Genomic DNA, 23791 nt, shown 5'->3' with positions numbered 1-23791 from the left:
GAATGTGGTAACAAGAGGGTGAGAATAATATAAACTTTAGGCGTGTCGGCGTCTGTTTTATAATGCTTTAAAGAAAATTGCATTAGATAAACATTTTTGTTACAATATTCTTCAATGATAGAAATCTAATGTATTAAAAAATGTACTTCCTATCTTAAAATGTTGAAGGTACAAAAGATTTCATACATGGAAAATGTCCGCAAAATTCTGTGAGCCTGATGCACCATTTTATAACTTTATAGTTTCAATTTTCCGATTAATACATTACGTATAAATGTATACACATGTGCGTGGTGTTTAGTTATCAGTGGAAGAAGGTATGTTCTTATGGGGTAACAGGAGGAAGGTAGCCTTTGTCGGGGAATGGAGACGGAGAGCGTAAAATCGGGGGCTAGCGAGCATAGCCATAGCCATCATAGCAGAACTTCTCAAAAACATCATCGTACTCATAGTTCTAAATCTCATCACAGACAACACTCGCACAGAAGTACCAGGTATTTTAATGCCCTAGGAAACTATATAATTTAATTAATATTGTTTTGTAAGAAATCTCTGTTAACATGAATATTTTTTCAAAGGACCAATCGCAGTCAGAAGAAAGAGAGACATAATTTAGACTCCACTGAAATGGCACCTTTTCAAACAACTGTTAATGTTAGAGGTGATAGCGTTGATAATTTAGGTCAAGAAGTTATAGAAGTTCAGATTCTACCTCAGGATGAAAACTGGGGTGAAAATACTACAGCGGTTACTGGAAACACATCTGATAGATCTGAATCAACTGAAGATGTTAGTCATTGGCCAAGTGACAATGAGGGATCCTTTGGTTCCTGTAATCGATTTATGGGGCCTATTGTAGCAATGATACTTGGACTGAGTGCTTTTCTCAGTCCAATAACTATGGTTATACTGCCTAAACTTGGATTTTTTCCTGACTCTACAACTGTTCTAACAATGCAACAAAAACTACAGTTACTGTCATGTAATGCTGAATGCAAAGGCCAGTTGTTAGGTTTAGCTTTCAAGTTGGTGCTATTAGGTATTGGAAGCTGGGCTGTGTTTTTACGTTCAAGAAATGCTACCATGCCGCGTATATTCTTATTCAGAGCAGGTGTATTGCTTCTCACCACATTATGTATTTGTACTTATTGGCTATTCTATGTTGTTCAGGTATATATTTTTTTAATATTTTGAAATTTCATCTTAATATACGCATAATTACATATAATTTGTTATTTATAGGTTACAGAGAGTGCTAAGACAGCTGCTAATGGTGAAATAACAGAGTACAAAAATTTAGTAAATTATGCTGGCACTCTTGCAGATACTCTACTCTTTATTCATTATGTTGCTATATTATTAATTGAAATTCGCCACCAACAACCTATGTTTTATCTTAAAGTACGTATAATTATTCTTTTTATATTTCCACATCTATTATCAATATATTAATATTAATATTAATATTTAAGGTTGTAAGGTCGCCAGATGGCGAATCACGATCTTACGCAATTGGACAATTATCAATACAGCGAGCAGCAGTTTGGGTATTAGAAAGATATTACACGGAATTTCCCATTTATAATCCATATTTAGAAAGATTGCCAGTTTCAAAATCTGGTAGAAAACAATCAAGCTTCAAATTTTATGAAGTTGATGGAGGAGTAACTGGTGGTGTTCAATCGCGAGGAGGTAGCGGTGATAGAGCAGTAATAACGACTCAAACTCGTCGTAGAGATTCTAGCCACAATGAACGATTTTACGAAGAACATGATTATGAACGTAGAGTAAGAAAACGCAGAGCAAGACTAATCACTGCCGCTGAAGAAGCATTTGCACATATTAAACGTTTGCACTCAGAAGTTGAGTCGACTCCAAATTCAGGTCCCATGGATCCTATGGAAGCTGCACAAGCAGTGTTTCCATCTATGGCAAGAGCACTGCAGAAATACTTGAGGGTTACTCGACAACAACCACGTCATTCTGTTGAGTCCATTTTAACTAGACTTGCACGATGTTTGGCTCAAGATGCAGCACCACGCGCATTTTTGGAACCTTTCTTCGTAACCAGTCCTGTTTTATCAAATGAGAAAGAGAGGCAGAAACGATCGCATCATTGGGCTTTAGTCTGCGAGGGAGAATTACCTTCGCGACCGCTTGCTAATGGCTGCGAATTTCAATTAAGACAAGGTGAAGTAGCGCTTCTATGTACAGTATACCACTTACCCCATTTTCACCTTACCGAACAACTCGCACATCCTAAATCTAACAAATTTTTATTAAGACTAAATTCCGAAACGTCGGTCTAACAGCCTAAAACAGATAGCTCAGTTTTTGTATTTTTTCCAAGGGGTGGGAGAGATAATTTACAGCCTGATATTTGTATTCTTAACGAATACAAAAGTTACTAAATATCAATAACTTTTTTATTGTATATATCTGAAAAAAAATAACGTAATAGTGTATCTATATTGTGAATTATAGCAAAAAATGACACTGAAGCATGCAGAATATAATACTCATAAAAGTGATAAAGGTTTTCTAAAGTATATTTTGTAATGGAGAAAGTTTCGTACATGACAACATAGTTTCCAATGTAGTGAACTCACTTTAATGAAATTATTTAATTTCTCCTTACTTATAACATAAATAAGAAAATTCATTTTCGGTATTTTATTTCAGTAGTTAGTATATTGTTTTAAACAAAGATAAGTAAAACAAAGACTATTATACACAAGATTGCTTAAGGAACAAATATTTCCTACCGATTTTTAAGAATGTAAAGTATTAAGCGTTATCGTTTTAATTAAAGATTCCATGTTAGTATCTCGTTTACCACTTAACTGACATACGTATATTTTTATCATGTATTTTTAATTCATTTAATCTCATAGCAATAATTTTGCTAGCAACAGTAACAAACGAAAAATAATTAAAATTAAACATTTTAAATAAGAAAATAATACATTTTTATAACATATTTATATGGCAGACTGTTTAATTTATATACTACATGCAATTATTGATTTAAATTCATAAATTAATTTTTTGACCGATCAAGCATTAAAAGTATACTTTAAAATTTTTGTTTTAATATTTTAGTATTCGGCTCTGTACTTAAAACAATTAAATATTAATTTATTTATATTTAAAACTGAAAAAGTATACATCTTTATATGCATTTATACAATATTGTATGTATTTATAATACTTTATGTTATACATTTAAAATACTATATGTTTTGGTATTACTTAATATACCTATTTCTACTGTGTTAATTTCTAATTTTATATTAAATTTTTGTATTGTTTTAAAACATTTCATATTCCAAAAGGCTGATAATTTTGTATTGCATTTAATTACACATGCTATTGAAACATATATACAGTATCGAGCAAAGTAGGCTTCGATAGTAATTAATTTTGACGATATTAGTATTAAAAGTGATTTAGAAACAAAATAATATTATAAATGCATAATGTTGCGATTGCATTTTTTTTGTACTTCTATTCGATATTTAAATTTTCGTACTTGAAAAGGATTGAGTGTAAATTTATATATGCCTAAAAAATGTTTAACATATCACAGTTTAAGTAACACAAAATGTATATCACTTGCCTCTACTCATAAATTGTATTATTTAATATTGTAGTAATTTAAGAATGTTGTGTCAAGGACATACAAAAATATTTCAAATTTTACAATTTTGTAAGTATGCAATATTATTATGGGTAGTCTTATCCATGAACTTTTTTTATTTATGTGTGAGTGTGATGAATGTATCAATTGACAATGGAGTATAAATTTGCTGTATAGTACATATTAATTTTTTAATACACTTTTTGACATTGTGTATTACATTTTTATTCGGTTCTATGTGAAATATAATATATTAGAAATGTAATTTGGTAAGACAGCTATATTTTGTAAAAAAAATAAACCCAAGCACGCACAAGATAGAATTCTATTGTCGCAAAAATGCTACAGAAAAATAAACAAATAAACTTATTACTTCAAATTTTACTTATAAGTCTCAAATTGTTCTATGAAAAAATATTTCAATGCAAGACATATATTTATAGTAATATGTGAAAAATAGAAAATAAAATGTTTATTTCCTTTATCGGGTTTGTAATATGTATTCTTTTAAATTTTATTCAAAATAAAATAGTTCGTTTTAAGATTAATAAATTCCATGATACAGTTGCTATATAAAACATGAATTCAATATTAATTTATTTATTGTATTATTCGTTTTGTAAAAGACCATCGTTCTCTCTGCGACGAGTTTTTGTTCATTTTGCGCATGTTAATTCTGATTGGCTTAAGCATACTTCGTCTGCGCAAACGCGTTGTGACACCGAATAGTGCTTCAAAATGCACGGCATATGTATGTATGTACACATATAACGCAGTTCACCAGAGTCCATACTGCGACGCGCAGGTTGGAAGATGGTGGGGGAACGCAGCGAGCTCTCTGCTAATCGCTTTCCACTTCGTTTGGGAGTATCGCCAATCAGGGCAAAGATGCGTACTGGAGATGCGCGAAGAACGAAAATTGGTCTTTTCGCAGTTATGGACTCTGGTGAACTCTTTTCAATGCCGAAGAAGTGGGGAGCACTTCTCATCATCTCCTCGCGCCGATTCGTCGTTTCCCCTATTGAGGCTTTCCCCATCTTTTCGGCATTGAAAAGAGAGAGTAACTCCTCTTATTATTTTTCTCTCTCTCATCGTATGCATCACCGCTTATACAATGGATGCTCGGTCTATACATACTTTGTCTATGACCATCTATGACTGGAACTGACTGGAACAGTAGCAAGGAATCAGCTGATTGAACAAAAATAAATTGTAATAATCTGTGAAATATAAAATAAAAAATGAATGATAAAAGGTTTCACATACACTTTTAATATATGAGTGATTTTAATCATTGTATGGATAATACTTGGTAACAAGCTTTGGTTTATATTAATTAATGAGGATGGCTGTGACAATGTTTACACGTTTTGTAAATATACGAAATGTACTGAATGTTAACAATTTCGGTACAACTGGAAATGCGTTGAGCGTTTTTCAATGTTTGGTAAATTAAAAATTAAAAATTATAATTAATTCAATAAATATTTCAACCATTATCAATTCATTTTTATAACTTTGCAATAATGTAATTTGTATGATTTTAGAGCATTTTACCTAGATCATATTCTACAGCTAGTGATGTGCTTGCTGTTGATGATTCTGGTAAACAATCAAATAAGAAAATTGCCAAAGCGATGAAAATTTATCTACAGCAAGCTAAAGATTATAGTAAGTTTAAAATATATTATAATCTAAGTTTATGATATTATTAAATCAAATGTAAGGATAAATTAATGAACAATTATATGTTGATTTTAGAGGAATTCATAGAGAAACAAATAGCGGAATATGATATTGGAATGAGACATCTAGCAAATATCATGGGTGAAGATCCTGATAATTTTTCTCAGAAAGATGCTGATGTAAATTGCATTTATTTTATGTATAATACATAATTAGTATCTTATTATTCTTTCGATCAAGTATTATTAAATTGTATTAAGTTTATTTATGTTTACAGAGAGCAATAAAATATTTATTTCCATCTGGTTTATATGAGCCAGAAGCTCGTCCTATGTTGGCTCACCCTAGTAAGCTGTATGCAGGCAAAAAAGAAGCTGAATTTGATGAAAGTGGTAGAGCACATCACTTCCTCTTTTATACTACCAAACCTAACTATTATGAAGTATTACACGTAAGTTTTATAATATGTCAGCATGTTGGTAATGGATTATGTATAAAACATTATTGCATATAATATTTTTGTGCACAGAAAATTGCAGAATCTATGAACGAGTTAAATAAAATTGAAGATGAGAGAATTAAAGCTATGAACCTACCTACCCCTGAAGATAAAGTGTAAATACCAATTTTGTTTGCTACATCTATTTCATCGTTTTAGAACAATATACAATAAGCTATATTATTTTTCTAAATTGTTATAATTCTTTTTTTATTCATGTTGTAATTTTTTTTTTTTATTGTTTCCAGCAATTTAAAGACATCAGAATGGTTTAAGAAAAATGAATTAGAATCCAGGTTATTTGAAGAACTCACTGATACAGAGGTAATTTAATTTTGTGACTGTAACATTTTTCTCCGTATTTATTAAATATTTTGGTTTATTGCAGTATGAATACTTTTTAACTAGTATACAAAGACTGGTTGACCATCCAGTATCAAAATATGCAGCTCCTTTGTGCATGCAGTATAGAAACGAGTTAAGAGCTATTAGCAGCACCTTGGACCTTCCAGAAGTAAGTTCATTTCAAATCCCCTTTATTGTGCCATTTATTAACTTTTTAATGCCAACAAATTGACATATTCTTTTGCTATTACAGTTCCAGTATGATGAAAACAACAGACCTTATATTTTACTTAAAAGTAAGTAAAGCAAAGAGTTAATGCTAATGTTACCACAGTATTAAAATTTTATTGAATTTCATAATATTGTAATCCTGTTGTCCAGACTAATGCAGTTTATTACATTTAAGGAATAATTGCAAATGAATGGTTTAATAACATTAATTGCACTGTAGGTTACTTGTATAGTACATTTAATATCGCGATTGTAAAATTATTTGTTTAGATTGTAAAAGAAAAAAGGCATATGGCGACGTTAAAGTGATAGGTAACGGAACTGGAAATATTACCATTAATGGAGAAGACATCTCATATTTCCAGGATACATATTGTCGAGAACAAGTAAGTGATTCAATAATTTTTTTTTAAATATACCCATAGTTAAACAACTCGGATTTCGTTACAACTTGAAATATGCAATTTAAAATGTATGAAAAATCGTACATTATTTAAATTTATGTAAAAACAGGTAAGTATTATGCATTGATTTAAATATACATATATGTTAGTCATTAGAATCAGGTAAGTTTACTTTTACAACTAAAATATTTGCAATATGCACACAAAATTACCCACACAGTAATTGCAATAACTGTTTCTATGGTGTAATCAAATCGGAATTTAGCGAGATGGTTGTTTCAAGGATAAATAACTCTCCCATGATAAAAGTAACACATAATGCGATTTTCTTATTCAATTAATTTTTTTAACATCCTGTCGGCATCGTTATATAAACGGATCTTACAATCCTTGTTTCGGATCTAAATTTAAAAAATCGTGATTGATGATTATTTATCATGATCATCGTTCAATTTACTTTGTTGTTTTTACGCTTATTTAAATATTATAATTGCTCATATTTATCATGTTGCCAATATCTTAATTTTCTTTTAGTTCATAAAATATTACTATTTGTTTAAACATTTTTAGTTAAAAAATTAAGAATAATTTTTTCCATGATAATTTCAAATAAATAAGTTGCATCATGTACATAAAAAATAGATTAAATTTTACATTAAAGAAATAATACAAATTAAACCTGTTGAAAGTCTTCAAATTAATTTAAGTATCATGAATTTCTTTGTTTAACATTTTTATGAATTTTTAATGACAAACTGTATCATTTTTACTTTTTTTATAATTGTCAATCCTCGTTTCTTGATTCTCAACAAAATGTCTGGTAGATCCTTGCTGGATAGTAAAAAATTTGTTAAAGCAAATGTCTTCTCAAGAAGATATTAATAAATATTATATGTACGTCCATAATACTTTTCAACGATAGTTATGCACTCGAAATAATGGTATTATACGCAAAAGTTTGTAAGAGTGGAAGGAAGACAGTATTATGCGAATTGTTGATAATTTATGGTGTATGCGAATTATCGTGGTCTCCGGGATCTCAGGACAGACAATGCGTGCAAGAAGACACGATCTGAGCTCAGTATTAATCGAGCCGTTCAATAGAACGACAGGCTCACGATATTGTGATACCCGATACACGAATCGTCGTGGATCGTCAATCGATCGATTAAATTCGAAAGTGGAAAAAAGGTGGTCGAACAACATTTCAAAGTTATCGGTAAACATCCATTGGAGAATTTCGAAGAAATATTATACGCGTTAGTGATTAAATACCGAGGATCCGATTGAAAAAGAGTTGAAAAGAGTTATCTTTTGAATCTTACAGTGAAGCAATTACACCTGGTGATGATATATAATAGGAAACTTTGATATATTTTGATAGTTTAAAGTGTATAGGAATTGCAATAATGCAATGTAAATGAAATTAATCTTTAATTAGTCTTTAACTTCTCCTGGGTTTTCTTTTCTAAATATACGTTTTAATTCGGTATCAAGATATCGATAGAAAAATAATAGAAGAAATGTTTGTGAATTAAATTAAAGATTTACATAGTGAAAGTAATCCACGTGTATCTTAGTAAACAGAAACAAGTTTTAAACTAACTGAATGTTTTTTATTATTTTTTAATTAAAATGTTTATTCCTTCCAAGTGTTTTTAATACACAAGATTCATGTGTATTTCATTAATAATAAAAAAAAAGAATTGTGTAATTATTGGTGACGTTTTAAAATACTGTTCTATGTTCTCATATATTCTCTGTAATTGAAACTTGTTTTAAATCTTAAGAATGCGAAATACGTGGATAACATACTTTCGTGTTTTCGAATTGAATCGAAATGTCAAGAAGGTCCCTGTCTTAGACATCTTCTAAACGACACGAAACTGTATATAAATAATATCAATTTAAAGGTAACGGTGCGACGGTACACAGTTGTCAGTGTGTATGTGCTCGATTTTCCAATTGACATTCACACCTCACGTGATACGGAATCAGACGTCATCAAAGATCATCTGTCCTTCTTAATACTTAATTGACGAAATTACTATAATACAAATTAGATGGATTAATTGAAAGATACCCGGATGATAATTGAAGAGTGAATACTTTTTAACATTTCTTGCTTTTTAAATCTTTCTGAGGGTCAAGTTTCATATTTTAGAATTTGGGAATTTTAGATTTCTAAAACCTTAGAATTTTGGAATTTATAAATTTTAGAAGTTTAGAAACTTAGAATCCTAGAATGTTAGAATTTTAGAATTTCAGTATCTTAGAATTTCAGAACCCTTAAAATTTTAAAATAGTGAGGAAAGGGTAGTTCACGTTTTACCTTAATACTCTTCACCAAAAATCAAAAGATGACTCTCAACTCAGAAAATGATGAATAAATTTTACTAAAAATCACATCTTTCAACAGTACGGATCTCGATAAACAATAAAACGCGATCTCCTCTGAAAACCGTCATTAACCAAGCCGCAATACAAAGAATGCTACCTCAACAAAATGATGAGTCCAACAAATCAGTCTAAACGGATCTATCGATTAAGCAAAGTGATTTCATCTTCTTCGAGGAATGTACGTTCACGATTGTATAAGAACAAACGTTCATGAATTACCGCTTTGGGATCCCTTCCACGTGCGACCAGCTACTCATAACAATGTTCTTTGTAGATCAATGATGTAACTGCGATAGAGTGGTAGGCGGAGAGGATGGAGAACCGTTCGCAGAGCTCGGATTCACCACCAGCTAAAAAGAAGGTGCAACTGGAAAGGATCATCGACATAGAAAACGAAGCGGTGTCAATTCCGAGTCCTCCGAATCGCATCATGAAATCCTTGCTACTGACGCGTTGGTTGACTTCGAGGAGTACGCTTCGTACAGAGCCAGAAACGAGCTGGTCATCCGACGAGCGAACTTTGGAATATGGAACACCACCACCCATAGAGGAACCCCATTGCTACTCCACCTGTCCTAGCGAGAGTTCCTGTACAGAAGAGATCAATTGCACCTTGCAGGTGAACAAAAATATGATCAGGAACCTGTTGGTAGAACACATGAGATACGTAGGAGGTCGACTGCAACTACTGGACGACTTGGAAGGTAACAAAATAGATCTGGAAGACTCGGAACGTTTCGTCAAGGCCTACAGACAACACGAAATAGACACTCTTCTGCTGTATGCCAGTTTTCTTGGCCGAGAGGATGTTATCATAAATCTGCACAAATGCGGCGCAGACTTGAACTACTCTGAACAAGGACAGGGCCTAACTCCTCTTCACCTGTGTGCTTTTAGTAATTCTCTAGAAGGCGTACAATATCTGCTAGCTAATGGGGCTAACATGGACCTAAGACGGATCCATACTCCCTTTCATTATGCTGCTTTCGGTGACGCTTTCAAGGTAGCTCAGCATTTTCTTCAGCTAGGCATCAGTCAGGAGTCCTCTTTAGGAGAGGAGACTGTGTTGCACGCTGCAGCTAGATCAAATGCTTTGAACGTTCTGAAGCTTCTAGCACCGTGTAATCCAACTTTGAACAATTTGGACTGCAATGGGTATGGGGCTATTCATCATGTAGCTGACAGAGGGGATCCAGCCTGTTTGACTGTTCTCTTGGACGCCGGTTGCGAGTTGGATCTGATGACCAAAAAGGGTGACACTGCTCTGCATCTGGCTGCAGAAGCCAGTTGCGTGGAAAATGTGGATTTGTTGGTAGAGAAAGGGGCAAACGTTCATCTGAAGAATCATAGGGACCAGACAGCTTTGCATATAGCTGCTCGCTCTCATTCCTTGGAATGTGTGGAGGTATTGCTGAAGAAAGGAGGCTGTGATCTTAATGTGGAAGATAGCGATGGAAGAACTCCTCTGCATCTTGCTTTAGGCAGATCCTTATTAGCCTACGACGTGACTGAGTTCCTTATAACTTGGAAGGCGAATGTGAACAAAACAGACAAATATGGCTATACACCTCTTCATATAGCTGCTTTGAACGAGCTTTCTCAATGCGTGGATATTCTGATCCAACATGGAGCTGATCTCAGCGCCAGGACTAAGGGTGGCACCAGTGCCCTGTCCATCATCCTACGTAAGACCCCTACATCTCTGAACGTCTTTAAACAACGACTGGATGCTTCCATAACTCTTCATCAACATGGATCAGCAACAGGAGAGGTAGAACTTAGACTCGATTTCCATCCTCTCTTGATGCACCAGCAACAAGGTGAAATAAGGTATCTTGGCACCTTTGTGAAAGAAGGATACAAAGAGATTCTGGAGCATCCCCTCTGCCAGGCATTCCTCCATTTAAAATGGCAGAAGATTCGAAAGTATTACGTGGGTAGGCTGGTATTTTACTTGTTCTACGTTCTCATACTCACAGGTTGGGTAATGACTGCCTTAGCTCACAACTGTTACAACGAGTCTCACGGTCAATTAGATAACGCTCAGCCGCCATTATGTGCAAATACTACCGGAATCAACGGTTTTCTTTATAGACATCCAGCTCTGCTGGAGCTGGAGTGGTACGCGTTAATGGTGCTCACTATTCTAGAAGCGTTCCGCAAATTGACCAGCATTCCTACCTATCTCTCGGTCCGCCAGTTCTTCACTCAGGCCGAGAACATGGTGGAGTGGTGCGTGATACTGAGCGTTTTCGCTACGTCGTTCATTTACACCGGCAGAACGTACGCGTGGCAGAATCACGTCGGGGCGTTCGCGGTTCTCTGCGGATGGAGCAACCTTATGCTAATGATAGGACAATTGCCGATATTCGGAGCGTACGTGGCGATGTTCACCAGCGTCCAGGCGCAAGTGTTCAAGCTTCTGTTAGCCTACGCTTGTCTCCTGGTAGGTTTCACCGCGAGCTTCTGCGTGATCTTTCCACGCTCCAAGTCCTTCAGTAGCCCACACATAGGTCTAATCAAAGTGCTGGTAATGATGACCGGGGAACTTGACTTCGAAGACCTGTTCTTCCCTAGGGAAGAGGACGGTAACTCAACAGATTCAGGAGGTACCTCGTGGATCTTGTTGCAGGTGTCCGCTCAGTTATCGTTCGTCTTGTTCCTCTTATTCGTCACCATAGTACTGATGAATCTACTGGTCGGCATAGCAGTGCACGACATAAAAGGACTACAAAAGACGGCTGGATTGGCTAAACTGGTTAGGCAGACCAAACTGATCTGCGACGTGGAGACCGCACTTTTTCTCGGGCTCATGCCTAAACGATTAACGAAATTCTTAAGGTGGACCGCGTTATTGTTACCGTCGCCCTTGAGAGCGGTTCTAACCGTCCGACCTCTTAACCCCAGAGAAACTAGATTACCTCGCGACTTGTTATTCGCCGCCCACAAGGTCGCGAAAGAACGTAAAGGCATGTCCGGCACGTTGTACAGTAGAAAGAGTACCAGCACCGTGCATACGTATCTGAAAAGTGAACCGTACACCTCGTTTCGTCGACGATTACCCGAAGAAGACGTTGTCCCTTTCGATGATTACACGATCAAAGGAGAGTTAGCCGAGGTGAAGCAAATCTGTGAAAGAAATCATCAGCTTCTTCAAGATCTAGTGATGCATCTAGTAATGAAGAAGCGCGGCAAGGAAGAGGATGAGAATAATTAGACGTATCTTCTTTTTTTTTTCTTTTTAAGTTCTTGAAACCTTGAAGATATCGTGTGAACGATCTGAAGGACTCTAAATCGTTGGATCATTCTTAGAGATTTCAGACTCGCTTTGAAACATTTCTATACAATCTTGTATTTTAAATTTTGAAGATTAGAGTTTTATCATTTCTCATGTTGGAATTTTTTTTATATTAATTATTGCAGTGCTTCCTATTTAAATTTGGACATAATCTTTTAAAGATGAAACAGATGATCGTATAAGATCATCGATTAAATACCAATTCATGATTTTGATGAAAGAAACACAATATGTATAAAATATTTGTGTATATATACACGTGACACTGAAATAGACGAAAGTTTGAAATTTATGATAATTTCCGTTCTTCGAGGCAAGCGCTCTTTCGTCGTTTTGTGTGTCAAGAACACGAGAAACATATTTTTTTGTTGCATCTGAGAAAGTTGTTATACCGTCTTCGTAGCTGAAAGATTCAAAGAGAGACTCGTGCTCAATATTTGTAAAATATTGTAGAATATGTTAAATTCCGTCCATAACACGAATATTGTAAAAATCGTAGGAATATTTAGGAATAAATTATTGAATACTACCTGAAATATTTTCATATTTAATGTACTAATGATATTGTATGAGACCTGAAACGTGATTTTAATTGGATTTTAATTTTTATATTTGACTGTACATAAAGAATATAAATAAATTGTTCCCAAGTTGTTACAGGTGTTTCTTTGTATGTTAAAAATAATTTTTGAAATAAAATTTAATTCGAAGGAAATTTTAGAGAAGTTTTATGGCAACGAGTTGTATGTAACATTTATTTAATGATGATGATTGAAAAATAATTGCAATTCTTTAGTGCATAGGCAAAAGATTATGAAAATTATTGATAATATTTTTTAAAAGATGTTTCTTATGCGACAGGAGTAGAAATATTTCTTGATACTTTTACAGCCGTATATTTCTTGAATTTTATGAATTTTATAATTTTGTATCTAACAAGTAATTCCTTATTTTTAAACTGTAATTGATACGTGATTCAATAAATAAAAATAAGGTGAGGAATGAATGGGTTAAAAAAAACTTGATCATCAAAGCTGTCAAAAAGTTAAGTGCCTTTCAATCATTCGAATAAAATTAATGTTTCTTCCCTATCTCTTGGAATTCATTACAAGTATGCAAATTATAATCATTTATAATTTTGAATGTCATGAATGTTTGCAGTGACTTGCGTTAAGCTTCCGGTTAAACTTTCATCATGGTTTGACATTTGATGTTTCTGCCTCTTTACTGTTAAATGAAGAAATCCTATAATTAAATTATAGTATAATTTTATAAGAAATTTATACTGTTTGTTTAATGTTTTCTTCTTTGTAACTTTATTGTTACAGTTGGTATTATACAATAAATTTATCCGTAACGTCAATTTTAATTACAGCCTTCGTTAGTTTATAACATTTGGTATGGCTTATCGTTTAAGAAGTAAATAATAAAAATTTTTAAACAAAATGAGTTTAAGTATCCTGAAAATCTTTTTACTTTTTTCATAGTACATTTATTTCCATTTATTACTTTTTTCTGTTGTATATTGGTAATTATAGTTACCGTTTAAATCTACATATTTCTTTTGGACATGAATCACTGTATTCATTAATGCTTAGCTAGTCACCTTGTTTACAGTTTCAAATAAAAACATAATCACTTACTAATGGAAACTGAAACAGTGTTTAATTGTGGTAATAAAGCGATTACTCATTACCCTAGAAAGCTAGGAATTAGTATCGAAGATTTGCTAATGAACGTTGTAAATCTTTAATTAAAAATTTATCATACCCTGATTGAGATATCTCAAAATAAACCTAATTGATTGAAAAATATTAAAGACAACATTTTTTAAAGGAGTATCATTTAAAATAATTTATAAAAAAGAAATTAAATAATATTTTTTCAACCTGAATATTATATTTCTGTTATGTCTGCTGAGCAATTTAAAAGAACCACCTTGTTGCTCAATATAATTTTACGTAAACTTCGGTATTTTTGTAACTTTAAACACGTTTCGAAAGATGTTTAAATACCAAAATGAAAAAAATAATATAAAACGAAGGCGCAATGTGAATTTGTAAAAGCATTTAATGATTTCTACAGAAATACTGAGAGATCACTACCTAAAAATATCTCTTATCATTTTACACGATATTATCAACTAAGGAAACGTTTGATAACTTCTAAGAATGTGACTACCAATTATTTTTTCATTAATTAGCCATTTAGCTGTAACCTCTTCCCACTATATCTCTCGACTCAATGCAACTTCAATTGCAAATCTAGAATCAAGTTCTAAAGCAATTAAAAGAGATGTCCATAATTTGTTCCTTTGTTTCAAAAAACGGTACATCAGTCATACAAAATTTGCATATAAAAATGCAAATTAATAACATTAGAAAATTACCTAATCTCAACTGTTCCAATTTTAATTAACACCATTGATAATAATTAAACAAATAAAATATATTTTACTCGAATTATTAAATCATCACTTCTAATTAAAAAAAAAAGAAATTATAGCCGATGATAAACTTATCTCATTTTTAGAATATTCAAATATGAGTATTGGTATTCGTTATATGTATGTTCGTGGAACTATTTGAAAGAACCGGTTTCAATTTATAGAAAATCTGATTCTGAACAAAGTCTGTACCGCGATGAAACACAATTACCGGCCGTGATGGAATTGAACAAGGACGCTGGATTTCAGGCCTCGTGAATGTATCTAGATTTTACGGAACATCTTAAAGACACGTCGGATCCGCGAAAAGACTCACATTCGAGCGGACTTTTGTATCGCGTGGAGTTTCAGCTCCGTCTTTCATTTCTCGATCGACTCGTATAAGATCTGCGACACAGCTTTCTCTTTATTAATTGTGAAAAGTGTTCGAATGGATCCCGGTGAATCTTACCTTTCCTGTCAGAGGTGTCAGTGAACCTCTGTGAACAATTTATTCATTACCTGTTGGCAAAAGATTGATAATTATTGATTAACGGTGATGTCATGGACTGAAAGACGCGTTGTAGATTGACATTAGTGAGAATTTATAAATTTTTATTTCCAACACTTGTTTGAATTAAAAATAACGAGAGCGATGGACACGTGTGAAGAGTTTAAGAATATTTCATTTTGTATTGAGCATTGTTATAAGGAATCATTGTTATTCATGGGAAATATTTAGATTAGAATTTAATGTTAAGTTATTCTATAAGCAAAGTGTTTTTGAAAGGAACGAATGAAATTTGATAATTTAATAATTAATTTATGAATGAATAATGGAAACAGGAATATTCATATTTTTATAAATGATATAATTTATGTATAAAAGTCTTTTGATGGAAATTAAATAATTTTACTGTGATATATCAAGACTATCCATTTTGTTTTAATATACATTGCATAAAATTTAATTAGAAAGCATAAAATCATAAGACTTTACATATCAGTGTCAACTAAAATGAATAACTGATTCAGAATATTTAAATTTCTTATATGTTTGGTAATCTCATATGCATACTTTTGAATTTCATCAAAGCTTAATAAATAAGAAGTAAAATCTGAATGGCTATTGATCAATATATGATGAAATTGTTTAAATTAATTTGAGTTATACTTTGTATAATGTTTCTGGTATAAACTCACAATTTCCTGGTAAATCATAACTCAATAATTATTATTCTACAATGAAATGTGCTCATGAAGGTGCATAAGAAGATACATAAACTTGAAGAAACTGAAGAGAAATTCCAATAAGAAGATTCCAAAGAGAAGAAATAGCAAGTACCTATTTAAGTCAGACAGAGGATCCCAGAATAAAAGAAAAAAAAAAAAGGAAGAAGGAGTAAAAATCGATTGGATGGAATTTTGATCAACAGAAAGCTAGTTTACTGCAACGTGAGACTTGCTTGGAAGTGACCCTGTGTACCGTTGGTTTTTAAGTTCAAGGTCCCTATTCGAGGGAGTACTGGCTGCTCGAACGGAAGCAATGTATTTTCCTATGAACTTATATATAGAACGAATCCAATACGAAGTAGCTAATATAAGTCAGTCGGGCGAGTGACACCGGTAGTCGCGTGTACTGCAATGACGAGAGCATTCTCTTAAAGTGATCCAAATGACTTTGGGACGTGACGTGATAAACGAAGAAAAGAGTGAGGCCGAGGTATGACGATTGGAACGTTCTGTCGAGGTGATCAACGATAGCAGAGAGTGTGTTCTTGTGTTACCGCGCAGTTTCTTCGTTATTTTCATCGCGGTCAAAAAGGGGATACATTCTTTTAGAAACGAACCAACGATAAGACGTACAGAAGGTACAGATTAAAGACGAAGATCGAGATGAACGTTTCCGAGGAAAGGCCGCGTCGTTACTCGTTAACCAGTTTAAGAGATCGTCGTCTGTCATTTGACGAAAATGATTGTTGGAGGGCGATGGAAGGAGACGGAGAAATCCACGAGAACGTGGACGAAAGAAAAACGAAGAGGTTGACGAGTCGCGGCAGAAGAACCAGACATTATTCCTTAACGAGATTAAAAAATCGTCGAGCCAGCTTCAACTTCGACGACGACGACGACGACGACGACAGAGATTCCTCGATGAAGACGTACATCAGCGATGCGGTTACCGAACAAATGACCCAAACACTCAGGTTACCGATCGCCCACGAAGGACGAATCAAACATTCCTCTATGTCGAACTTGAACGACCGATCGAACGATCTTCTGCCCGCTAGGTTCGCCTCCACCTTCCGTTCAGTCAGATATCGACAGTCGAGTAACTCGGAGACGATAGTGATCAACGATGCTCCTCTGATCAATTCCAGGAACGATCATGTGGAGATCGACGCTGGTACTCCGCCACCCGTCGACGAGTCCCTGTTCTACGACAACCTGGACGTGATGAAACAGGCCCAGATCAACGGCAACGATCTACGGTCGATAATGTGGTCCATCGTCACCACCGCCGAGATGAAACTGCTGCTGGAGCTAGAAAAGTGCAACGTTTTACCAGAAATGCTTTCGGGCGAGAGGATAAGGAATATAGCGTACATGTGGTGCTGTTACCGAGGGCTGGCTCGGCTTCTACCGAAACTGGAAGACTGGGGAGTCAAGTGCGAATACGTCGAGCCTTGCACTGGCATGAACGCGATCCTGGCCGCATCGCTGAGCGGCAACGTAGCTTGCATCGAGCATCTGATCGAGAAGGGTGTCGATATCAATTGCAGGAATCCTATCAATCATTACACGCCTCTTCACTTTGCTGTGTTAGGGAACTCCGTGGACGCAGCCCGAGTGCTTCTAGATAACGGCGCGAAGCCTAGTACCTGTCTTTATCAAGAGATGGTCGAGCCAGTTTTGCATTGCGCCATTAGGGCAGCAGCGGTGGAGATCGTGGAACTGTTGCTGGAACGAGGAGCGAGCGTCGTCGAAAAGAACCATACGGGCGAGACCCCGCTCCACGTAGCCTGCTTCGTCCAGTCCATAAAATGCGTAGAATTGCTACTCGAATCACCCGGTACGAATATCAACGCCGTGGATAGGGCGCACAGAACACCCCTTCATTTCGCTGTGATGACCACGCATTCGTCCGCTAAGCTGGTGGAGCTTCTGCTGAAACACGGCGCCCTGATCAACGCCGCGGACAAGACCGGCTTCACTCCTCTTCACGTGGCTGCGCTAAACGAGCAGTCCCACTGCGTCGATGTTCTAATCTGGGCGGGCGCCGATGTCAGTGCGACCACCAGCGCAGGACTGTCCGCGTTGAACATTATCCTCAGGAAGATCCCCGAGTCTCTACAGGTGTTCCGACAGAGGTTGGACGCTTCGATAACCCTCAGGAGACCCGTCCCCCATAACAGGGAGTTCGAAATGAGGCTGCACTTCGATCTACTCTTCCCCAGTGGTAATCAATGCGAGACCAGCTTCATCAACACCTTCGTCCAGGAACGTCGCAAGGATCTGCTCTCCCATCCGCTAGTGATGGCATTCCTCCATCTGAAATGGGAAAAGATAAGGAAGTTTTATCTGCTCAGGATCATGCTATACGCTATGACCGTCATCTGCATGACCACCTACGTCCTCACCGCGTTAGCCTACAAGTGTTACAACTACGACGATGCGAGCAGCTCCAAGATCTGCAGCAGCAAACGCATCTCCGGCTTCCTCTTCAGAAGACCCGTCATCGAGATTCAGTGGTACCTACTCTTCATCTTCACCTGCATATCAATTCCCAGAAAGATCTTCGGTTTCATGGTCTACACCTCAGCCAAACAGTACTTCTCCAATATCGATAACGTTCTTGACGGTGTGGTCATCATCAGCGTGTTCGTCACCTCGTTCATCTACACCGGACGCACCTACGACTGGCAGAACTACGTGGGGGCATTCGCGATACTATGCGCCTGGACGAACCTGATGCTGATGGTCGGCCAGCTGCCGGCATTTGGCACCTACGTGGCAATGTTTACCCATATACAATTCGAATTCGCTAAGTTATTGCTAGCTTATTCCGGATTGCTGATAGGCTTCACCGTCAGTTTCTGCGTTATCTTCGTCGGGGAACCGTCTTTCGGTAACCCGTTCACAGGGCTTATCAAAGTGTTGGCTATGATGGCTGGTGAGCTGGACTTCGACAGTCTAATCACTCAGATCGATCAGGGATTAGAATCCGAAGGACCTTTCGTCATTTATCATCCTCTGTCCGTATGCTCTCAAATACTATTCACTCTGTTCATCGTGTTCGTCACGGTGATCCTGATGAACCTACTGGTGGGGATCGCTGTCCATGACATCCAGGGCCTACGAAACCACGCCGGGCTGACTAAGCTAGTCCGTCAAACGAAATTGATTCTATTTACCGAAATGGTCCTGCATAATAGTTCCATCCCATACGCTTTCCGAAAGTGGATGTCCGATCATAAGATCAACGTGGAGAACAGGAAAAGGGTCCTGGTGGTAAAACCTTTGAATCCTCTGGAGAAGAGGCTGCCCAAGGACATCCTGAAAGCAGCCTACGAGATCGCTCAGAAGAATATACCGTTTATGAACGATGATAATGTCAGCCTGAGCGATCACGTGATGTGGATGAGACAACAGACCGAGGAGTACTCAGATCCTAGTTTGCAAATGGTCATTGAGAACCTGGCTAACAAATTGCAATCCTACGAGGACACGATCAAATCGCTGAAGGAGCAGCTGTTAGATACTAATAAGACGCTGGAAAGTGTTGTGAAAAGTCTGACGAAGGAAAAGAGTAACTGAGATCTTCTAGGTACTGAAATTACAATCATTTAAAACTCAAAACGGAGGACTCTCGTCGGGGATAGTTGTAATTAGTGAACGAAAGATACAAATGATCGAAAGTTTCGCAATGAATTAAGTTTCTATGTAAATAACCGTAAGTTCGAATGTCGTAAAAAAACAAGTGACCCCTAGGGGGAACAGAGTGAAAGTGGCGAGAAGGAGTTACTTCGTAAACTTATTCATAATAATAGTCGTAATTTTTTTTATACAGTTTAAGTCTCTTTGATCGTGATGAAAGTTTAATAAAAATAATTGTTAATTGTAAGAGATGAATCTGAATATTTTGTATTCGAGTAACGAGTCTATAATTTAATGATCGTCCTGATGGTAGTTGTTTAAACATTTGCATAAGAGAAGAGTTGTTAATTGTAGGAAATCGTCAAGATAAATACACTTGACTAGGACCGGCACGTTTCATTGTAAGAAATTTTCTAAGAATTAGGTAATTAAACTGGTGTTTCTCTTTTTTTCATATGAAATAAAATTATAAAATTAATTATTAAGTTAAATCATCAGGTAGATAGAAATCAGTTTAATCACCTTGAGAAAATACTTTTATTTGCATTGCACTTAACACTTTGACAACCATATCCTTATTTACATTTCATTTAGTAGATAAAAGTAATGGTATAAAAAATTAAGCATCATAATCAAGAATACGTGACAACAGTCGTCAAAGTGTTAACAGGTTTCGTGCCGTGTTAAATTCAAAACTTATGATAAAATTTTGAAAAAGATAATAAAAATATTATACTACGTACAATATATACATACTGTAAAATTTATTAGCAGCGTGATACTCGGCACATAACTTGATTAATAATCTATTTTCTAACACTTCGTGCATTAAAAAATTACTCTAATTATATTGAACATAATCTATTTTGTATTACAGGTTATATTTCCTTTAATATTTACGGATATGAGCGAAAAAGTTGATGTTGAAGCAACCGCTTATGGTGGGGGACCAACTGGACAATCAGGCCTTATTCGTTGGGGTATTTCTAAGGCGCTTCGAAATTTTGTCAGTATCGAGATGATAGAAAAAATGAGAATTGGTAAGGAAAAGAATCTAATTGCTTATTAATTGTTAAAGATATAATCTATAAAAGGAATATTTTGCTTAGCCGGACTTCTAACATTCGATCGGAGGGTCCGCGAAAGAAAGAAGTATGGACAGGAAGGAGCTCGAAGAAAATTCACGTGGAAGAAACGTTAATTCTGTTTTCCGATTCTGTGTATGCTGAATGTATCTAATAGACTTGAATAAGTTCTTATAAAATATCTCTCAAATATTTTCAAAATAATAGAATGACCACTGTAGGAAATCATGACAAACAGTCCATAAGCATTATACGTATAAAACTGGGATTTATTGTTAAAATTATACTCGTTTTCATTACATTTCCTCCAAAGGTGTTAAACCTAATAATTTCATACCTCGAGCAAGAATAATTTTTGCTACATGAAATAGCAACAGTCTTTGATTCCCTAAGTCAACTGATTCACCCTTTATTCTCAATGTACGCATAGCAACATTGATTGCTTTGCTGTAGAAAAAATGAATACATTACAAGTGGTGCATAAATTAATATACTTACAATTATTCATGTAATATATCCACACTAACCATAAATGCAAAAGATATACTGTTAATATGCATGGTTCTAATTGTTCATAAGATTTAATTATTACTTCATCAAATTGACTGATTAGTGTGATCAAATTATCAACTTCTGGTTCTTTTAACAAACTTGGATCACACTCTGTTACTAACGTAGCATTAGATAGACGTTCTAAGCTACATAATCGGCAATGAGTATATTGTAATTTTATTCCAGAATCACCTTTCATCTAATATTAAAATATGTAATTCATAATTAATGAATAACATTGACACTTCTAATAGAAGCTATTACTTTGTTTAAACAACTTACATTGAGTATAGAGTTCCAATTAAACTCATAATTGTTCATTCTATTTTGTTTTAGATCATAAACAATTATACCAGAAATACCCAAAATGTCAGAAGTAGAATCAAGATCTTCTAATGATACCTTAGTTGCTAAAATAAAATAAAAATTTAAACATTTCATTTACTTGATACTTTGTCTTTGATTATAGATGAAATTAACTTACTCTTTGTATTAATTTGTTTTTGTCTCATAATTTCTTTGGCCTCATTTAAAATATCCTCTAAAAATACTGCTGTTCCTTTTCTTGTACTCATACCATGTATTCTACCATATTTAACATGTTTTAATCTATCTACCCATGGTAATTGCATTTTATTTAAAATCTGAATTAAATTATTAAAATGCTCTGTTTGACTATAGTCCACAACATAATACATAGCATCAAATTTGTATCTCTCAAACCTATTAATAGCAGCAGCAATATCTCGAGTTATATACAATGATGAATCGTCACTTTTAATAATTGGAACTGTCCTTTCATTACTTATGGCTATTACCTTCCTGTTATCATTATCTAATGTTAATAACTGTCTTTCTTCCATCAAATCAAGTATTTTTTGTATATTTTTAGCAGTGTACATAGATTCCCATTCATATTTATCAAAGACTACACCTATCCTTTTATATGTCTTTTCCAATTCCTTGACAGTATAATGTCTAATTCTTTGCCAATTTTTATAAATTGTGCTATCCCCTAATTCTAGTTGTTTAAATATTTCTTTAGCACGCTCATGTAATGTTGGATTGCTTTCAGCTAACTTATTGGCAGTAACATATACTTGATACAAAGTTTTAATAGGATCTGTTTGTAGTTTTGCATCCTCAATATTTGTCATTTCAATTCCTAATTGAATAAAACCAAATTGTGTACCCCAGTCTCCTAGGTAATTTATTTTTTCAACTTGATTTTGTAAAAAAGTATTTATATTAGCTATACAGTTTCCTATAATTGTGGAACGCAAGTGTCCAAAATGAAATGGTTTAGCAATGTTTGGTGAACTAAATTCTACAATGACATTTTTATCATTATTTATAACTAATGGTGGTGCTACAGCAGAAAAATTGCTTTCTAAGATTGCCTTCAAATACTTATCTCTTGATACATTAAAATATACAGTATCATCTTTTATTATAACATCATCAAAAGTGCTATTTATATTATTTTGTGCAAGATTTTTTATTTCATTTGTTATGTTATAATCTTCCGATTTCAAAGGAAGCATAAAACAGTATGTATCGCATGTTTGATTACACTTCACGTGTAAATTAGATATAAGTTTTTGTTGATAAACATTGTCTATATTTTGCAAAGGTTTTATAACCTAAAACAGAATAGGGTTTAATTATATTTGAAATAATTTAATACATATGTGATTCAATTCATAAAAAACAGTTTTAAATATAATGTGTTCTAATATAGAAATTTATAACGAACAAATGAATTATAAGTAATAACTACTGATAAAAGTAAACCACCGGTATGTGACAACAAAATAAACATTTTTTAATTTTAATAATGTTAACTATTTTATCAAAAATAAATAAAAAGAATTTATTACAAATGCTTAAACTTGTAATTATTTTGTTTCACATTTAAGGTATATAAATAGTAAAACTACTGTTATACCTTTTTAAAAATTATACTCCTTAAACAGTTACTCATGTTATGACAATAAAATTACTTTGACATAAATAAATATATCGGAAATTAAGTTATAAGATACATTTAAATCAATATAAATATATAATTTTCCAGAATTTTTAATTTTACAACACACTCGGGAGAACCTAAATCCACATTTCTATCACTCTTGTTAGTATGTTGTCAAAGTATCACTTATTTGAGTGTATAAACATACATCTTTATTATATTTTAATAAATATTTACCCCAAATACACATCAATGAATCGAATTAAATTTATAGAAATATTGAAATGAATGTTATCTAATATTGGAGAGTGCAATAATAAATTGCATACTGTGCAATGATAAAACTGTAACCTCTATGTAATATATTTGTCATTTC

General features: G+C 34.3%; 5 protein-coding genes across 8 annotated transcripts; 4 read left to right on the top strand and 1 right to left on the bottom strand.

Moving 5' to 3' along the window:
* The first annotated feature begins 14 nt into the window (after positions 1 to 14).
* Vang (Strabismus domain-containing protein Vang) lies at positions 15 to 3108 on the top strand. 3 transcript variants are annotated; one of them, XM_034333237.2, is made up of 5 exons: positions 15 to 209; positions 302 to 494; positions 579 to 1170; positions 1243 to 1401; positions 1473 to 3108. In XM_034333237.2, the coding sequence occupies exons 2-5, from the start codon at positions 364 to 366 to the stop codon at positions 2307 to 2309; spliced, it is 1719 nt and encodes a 572-aa protein (XP_034189128.2). In that variant the 5' UTR covers positions 15 to 209; positions 302 to 363; the 3' UTR covers positions 2310 to 3108. The 3 variants fall into 3 exon arrangements, with proteins under 3 accessions (XP_034189128.2, XP_034189129.2, XP_034189127.2); XM_034333238.2 differs by having other exon boundaries at positions 15 to 168; positions 243 to 494; positions 1473 to 3107; XM_034333236.2 differs by having other exon boundaries at positions 15 to 494; positions 1473 to 3107.
* A 1620-nt stretch (positions 3109 to 4728) lies between these two features.
* On the top strand, positions 4729 to 21192 carry LOC117608315 (small ribosomal subunit protein uS9m-like). Its single transcript, XM_034333229.2, has 11 exons — positions 4729 to 5087; positions 5188 to 5311; positions 5402 to 5505; positions 5604 to 5777; positions 5856 to 5941; positions 6074 to 6149; positions 6214 to 6339; positions 6424 to 6466; positions 6672 to 6787; positions 20684 to 20846; positions 20916 to 21192. Exons 1-11 carry the CDS (start codon positions 4980 to 4982, stop codon positions 21005 to 21007), a joined length of 1212 nt encoding a protein of 403 aa, XP_034189120.2. The 5' UTR covers positions 4729 to 4979; the 3' UTR covers positions 21008 to 21192.
* Positions 7521 to 13877, top strand: LOC117608316 (transient receptor potential cation channel subfamily A member 1). 2 transcript variants are annotated; one of them, XM_034333231.2, is made up of 3 exons: positions 7521 to 8024; positions 9225 to 9383; positions 9480 to 13877. In XM_034333231.2, the coding sequence occupies exon 3, from the start codon at positions 9519 to 9521 to the stop codon at positions 12420 to 12422; it is 2904 nt and encodes a 967-aa protein (XP_034189122.1). In that variant the 5' UTR covers positions 7521 to 8024; positions 9225 to 9383; positions 9480 to 9518; the 3' UTR covers positions 12423 to 13877. The 2 variants fall into 2 exon arrangements, with proteins under 2 accessions (XP_034189122.1, XP_034189121.1); XM_034333230.2 differs by having other exon boundaries at positions 7521 to 8064.
* On the top strand, positions 16825 to 19746 carry LOC143305200 (transient receptor potential channel pyrexia-like). The gene has a single exon (XM_076692647.1). It carries the CDS (start codon positions 16825 to 16827, stop codon positions 19744 to 19746), a length of 2922 nt encoding a protein of 973 aa, XP_076548762.1.
* Positions 21188 to 23528, bottom strand: ArgRS-m (arginyl-tRNA synthetase, mitochondrial). Its single transcript, XM_034333241.2, has 5 exons — positions 23392 to 23528; positions 21928 to 23086; positions 21726 to 21853; positions 21419 to 21642; positions 21188 to 21338 (listed from the first exon to the last, which is right to left on the bottom strand). Exons 1-5 carry the CDS (start codon positions 23425 to 23427, stop codon positions 21188 to 21190), a joined length of 1698 nt encoding a protein of 565 aa, XP_034189132.2. The 5' UTR covers positions 23428 to 23528.
* Positions 23529 to 23791: the final 263 nt, after the last annotated feature.

This window comes from Osmia lignaria, chromosome 15, assembly GCF_051020975.1.
Source record: "Osmia lignaria lignaria isolate PbOS001 chromosome 15, iyOsmLign1, whole genome shotgun sequence".
NCBI classification, from domain to species: domain Eukaryota; kingdom Metazoa; phylum Arthropoda; class Insecta; order Hymenoptera; family Megachilidae; genus Osmia; species Osmia lignaria.
The sequence above is the reverse complement of the archived record's forward strand: the minus strand, read 5'-3'. Positions and strand labels throughout refer to the sequence as shown.

Excerpts from the sequence above, each read along its gene's own strand:
- Vang (XM_034333237.2), top strand. The coding sequence starts at position 364 with ATGGAGACGGAGAGCGTAAAATCGGGGGCTAGCGAGCATAGCCATAGC. Across the intron at positions 495-578 it reads CACTCGCACAGAAGTACCAG|GACCAATCGCAGTCAGAAGA; the intron begins GTATTTTAATGC and ends ATTTTTTCAAAG. Across the intron at positions 1,171-1,242 it reads GGCTATTCTATGTTGTTCAG|GTTACAGAGAGTGCTAAGAC; the intron begins GTATATATTTTT and ends TGTTATTTATAG.
- LOC117608315 (XM_034333229.2), top strand. The coding sequence starts at position 4,980 with ATGAGGATGGCTGTGACAATGTTTACACGTTTTGTAAATATACGAAAT. Across the intron at positions 5,088-5,187 it reads TGAGCGTTTTTCAATGTTTG|AGCATTTTACCTAGATCATA; the intron begins GTAAATTAAAAA and ends GTATGATTTTAG. Across the intron at positions 5,506-5,603 it reads TTTCTCAGAAAGATGCTGAT|AGAGCAATAAAATATTTATT; the intron begins GTAAATTGCATT and ends TTATGTTTACAG.
- LOC117608316 (XM_034333231.2), top strand. The coding sequence starts at position 9,519 with ATGGAGAACCGTTCGCAGAGCTCGGATTCACCACCAGCTAAAAAGAAG.
- LOC143305200 (XM_076692647.1), top strand. The coding sequence starts at position 16,825 with ATGAACGTTTCCGAGGAAAGGCCGCGTCGTTACTCGTTAACCAGTTTA.
- ArgRS-m (XM_034333241.2), bottom strand. The coding sequence starts at position 23,427 with ATGAGTAACTGTTTAAGGAGTATAATTTTTAAAAAG. Across the intron at positions 23,087-23,391 it reads GGAGTATAATTTTTAAAAAG|GTTATAAAACCTTTGCAAAA; the intron begins GTATAACAGTAG and ends ATTCTGTTTTAG. Across the intron at positions 21,854-21,927 it reads AAAACAAATTAATACAAAGA|CAACTAAGGTATCATTAGAA; the intron begins GTAAGTTAATTT and ends ATTTTATTTTAG.